The sequence below is a fragment of the Octopus sinensis genome, unplaced genomic scaffold (assembly GCF_006345805.1).
Source record: "Octopus sinensis unplaced genomic scaffold, ASM634580v1 Contig16549, whole genome shotgun sequence".
In the NCBI taxonomy this organism is placed as follows: Eukaryota; Metazoa; Mollusca; class Cephalopoda; order Octopoda; family Octopodidae; genus Octopus; species Octopus sinensis.
This window is the reverse complement of record NW_021834424.1, coordinates 33,469-37,500: the sequence shown is the minus strand read 5'-3', so window position 1 is coordinate 37,500 and position 4,032 is coordinate 33,469. Positions and strand designations below refer to the sequence as shown.

Sequence of the window (4,032 nt, the reverse complement as noted above, 5' to 3'; positions counted from 1 at the left end):
TATATGCATACTACACTCACGCACACATGCACACATATATACATACACAATATATATATATATATACACATATAGTTGTAAATACTATGCATATATACTTAGACATATTTATAAATACTTGTATATATATATATATATATATATTATATTATATAAATATATATATATATATAATATAATATATAACATATACATATATATATATATATGTGTGTGTATCTGTATGTATCTGTGTGTGTATGCGTGTAAAATATTCTTATCACAATATTCTTATTCTTAGCAATATTACTTTTTTACGCAATAATTGTTCTTCCGAGAAAATAATTTTGTGAATCTGACTTTTGATTTGCAGCATTTTTCCATACTTTTATTTCCTTTGTAAGTAATACATGTAAGTTTTTTATTTGGATTTAATAAATTCTAGCTATGAATTCATTACAGTTTCCTTTTTTTTATTCGAATTTCGCTTTGCTTGTTTCTTTCTAATATAAATGTTTTTAAAATTAACTACATCAGTCGTTTCCTGACCTGATAAATAATTCTTTTTTTTTTTTTTATTATAATTATAAATTGAAAATTCTGGCCGAGTCATTAAAGTATATGACTGCATCATGGCAGTCTTCATTGTTCGCACCATGTTAATGGTACTTCTTTGCATTCAGGAACAGATATAGCATGCGTGAATGGGTACAGCTGTTTAAATGTACCACTTCAACGTTTTACGAGCTATAACAATGGATAACTAAAACTTTTACAGTTTATAGTTTAAATTATTTTTATGCAAAAGCAACGGGTGAGTACATTTAGTCCTCGCACTCGACCAGAACTCTACAGTTTTGTAAGTTTAACCTACCATAATTTTACCCTTAATGTGGTCAATGATTTCTATCATTAATTTTATATTATACTCCTTGCTCATTATATTCTAACTTATCTATCACGGATGTTTCATAATTGATATTATCTCTATAAGATGAAGTACAGTATATGAAATTGATATGAATGTAAATTTGTCTACTGATAGAAGTTAATATTATATTTATTAACTTCCCGGGTTTATTGAATAATACTCTTTATATTTTTATTTTTCATTTCGTTGTTTCTATATGTGTAATATCTATTTTGTAACAGCTACATGAGAAAATAAGAGATTTGTAGTTAGGTATAAGTTTATTAGTATTATTGATGTTGTGGTAATTGTTCATGTTGATGCTGTTATTGCTCTTTGTGGTGAGGGTGTTGTTTATTGAGGTCTTTCAACTTGATGTCAAAGGTCTTCGAATTTGTGACTAGTTTTCAATCCGATATTTCAATTTGTTGATTATTTTGTTTTATCTTGTTATTAAGCCAACTAGAACTTTAAGGGCATTTGCTCCACTTCACACAGAACACGACCAAGACTGTGAGTGGATTTGGTAGATGGAAATTGAAAGACCGTCGTATATATATAATATATATAATATATATATATATATATGGGGGGCAAAGGAAAGTGATTGCGTCTCTCATAGCCTCTCCTCTCCAGGTGTAATGATCGCTGCAGAACTTCTACCTGGCTGCGCCTGTGGAAAGTTCTTGCTAATGGCCTCTCCTGCACTACTGTGTCCACAGCAGCACCTTCACGCGGTACCCCTGTTCTCACTGAGCCTGCTGTGTGGCGCGACCGGGTGCTTGGCGGTATAACCAGGTGGGCAGACTGGGCTCGTTAGCCTTGGTTGGCAGCCAGTCTAGGAGAAGGAAAACTCTGACTCCAAACCCTCGCTCCGCTGCCTTGCGGATGCTCTTGGGAGAGGGAAAGGCTATGGGAGTAAACCCAGACAGAAAATCCGGAGTGGAGCCCCGAAGGCGGTAGGGTGTCGAATCTCGACCCCTTTCCGGCAACTCCTGCAGCCAACCAGACTCCAAACGTACTGCACTGCATTCCTTTGGATCATGTCTGGGGGGCCGAGAGGGAGATTCTGGTGTCTGGGCAGCCCAGTGTCTTCGTTTCTACCGCCCAGGCTTGCGCCATGGAGAAACTACTCCATCGATGGAACAAGCTGAGATGGCAGTTACGAGTTATAAGCCAGGGTGAATTGGCGTAATCCCGGGCGCTACGGGCCGTCTCTAACGGTGGGAGGGATCATTGAAGTCCCACTGGTCAGCTACCGCCCGCCTTAAGCTGGGCAGCCCCCGGCCAATAATGGTGCTGACCCGCCACAGACTGCCCGCTTCAATGGGTGCTTGGAGCTAGGACAAAATCTGAAAAGCAGACTGAAAACCCTGCACCAGCAAACAAAGGAAAAACAAACACCCAGTCACCAGTCTTGCGACTGGCCACCTGGAATGTCAGGACCTGGTGCCCTGGCATCATTGACGATCTACGACAGATGAACGACAGTAGGAAGACTGCAGTCATCAACACCGAATTGAAAAGGCTGAACATCGACATAACGGCGCTGCAAGAGACCAGGCTCGCCGCAGACGGCATGCTACGGGAGAAGGACTACACCTTCTACTGGCAGGGGAGACCCGTCGAGGAGGCCCGCCAGCATGGCGTGGGGTTTGCCGTGAGGAACAGCTTGCTCCCCATGGTGATCCCTCCTTCAAATGGCTCAGAGCGCATCCTCACTCTTAACCTTGCAACATCAACGGGGAAGGCAAACATAATTAGTGCTTATGTCCCAACACTCCACTCTCCTCAGGAAATAAAAGACCGGTTCTATGAGGAGCTCGACGCCACCATCAGCCAGATACCAGGGTCGGAGCCCATCTTCCTTCTGGGCGACTTCAACGCAAGGGTGGAATCCGATCATGGGGCATGGCCAGATTGCCTTGGACGCTTTGGCGTGGGGAAGGTGAATGAGAATGGCCAGAGACTGTTGGAGCTTTGCTCTTACCGGAAACTTTGCGTTTCCAACACATTCTTCATGACTAAGCCGCATCACCAGGTCTCATGGAGGCACCCAAGGTCCGGACACTGGCACCAACTGGACATGGTCATCACCCGGCGAGCCCACCTCGGCAGTGTGCTTCTCATACGCAGCTACCATGGTGCTGACTGTGATACAGACCACTCTTTGGTGTGCAGCAGGGTCCGATTGGCCCCAAAGAAAATCAACCGTCCCGTAGGGAAAAGCCGACCACGCATCAACACCGCCAGGACAACCAACCCCGACCTCCGCTCGAAATTCACCAAACGCATGGAGGAGGCCCTTAAAGATCACGCAGCCACGACCATCGAGGAGAGATGGCAGATTATTCGCGACACCACTTGCAGAATAGCCATGTCATCACTAGGAAAGAGGGAGCGGAGAAATCAAGACTGGTTTGAAGCCTGAGATGGAACCTGTCATTGCTGCCAAGAGGGAAGCACTGGTCAACTATAAGCGCGACCCATCAGAAAAGAACCTGGCTACTCTGAGAACAGCCAGAAGCGATGCCCAGAGGACGGCCAGACGTTGCGCCAACATCTACTGGCAGAACTTATGCCAGAACATCCAGTGGTGTGCTGACAGTGGTAACGTGAAAGGGATGTACGAGGGATGAAGAAAGCATTCGGGCCCCTGTCAGAAAGGTTGCTCCACTGAAGTCCAGAGATGGCGAGGTCATCAAGGACCAAGCGAAGCAGATGGAGAGGTGGGTCGAGCATTACCAGAACCTCTACTCCACTGAGAATGTGGTCACCAGGTCTGCCCTCGCCGGCATTCCTGCTCTGCCTGTCATGGAGGAGCTTGACCTGCCTCCAACAAAGGAAGAACTGAGCAAAGCAATGACTCACTCGCTCGGGGCAAGGCACCAGGGCAAGACGGCATCCCCGCAGAAGTCATCCAGTGCGGGAAGCCAGCCCTTCTGGGCCATCTCCACGAGCTGCTCTGTCAGTGCTGGGAGGAGGCTCTGTCCCTAAGGATATGCGTGACGCAAACATCATCACACTGTATAAAAACAAAGGGGACAGAAGCGACTGCAATAATTGCAGGGGCATATCACTGCTCAGCACTGTCGGTAAGGCATTTGCCAGGGTGGTCCTAAAGAGGTTGCAAATACTTGCAG

At 44.9% G+C, this 4,032-nt stretch overlaps 1 protein-coding gene across 1 annotated transcript; it reads left to right on the top strand.

Annotated features, from left to right (window-relative positions):
* Positions 1-2,369: 2,369 nt before the first annotated feature.
* LOC115230854 (craniofacial development protein 2-like) lies at positions 2,370-3,320 on the top strand. The gene has a single exon (XM_029800974.1). It carries the CDS (start codon positions 2,370-2,372, stop codon positions 3,318-3,320), a length of 951 nt encoding a protein of 316 aa, XP_029656834.1.
* Positions 3,321-4,032: the final 712 nt, after the last annotated feature.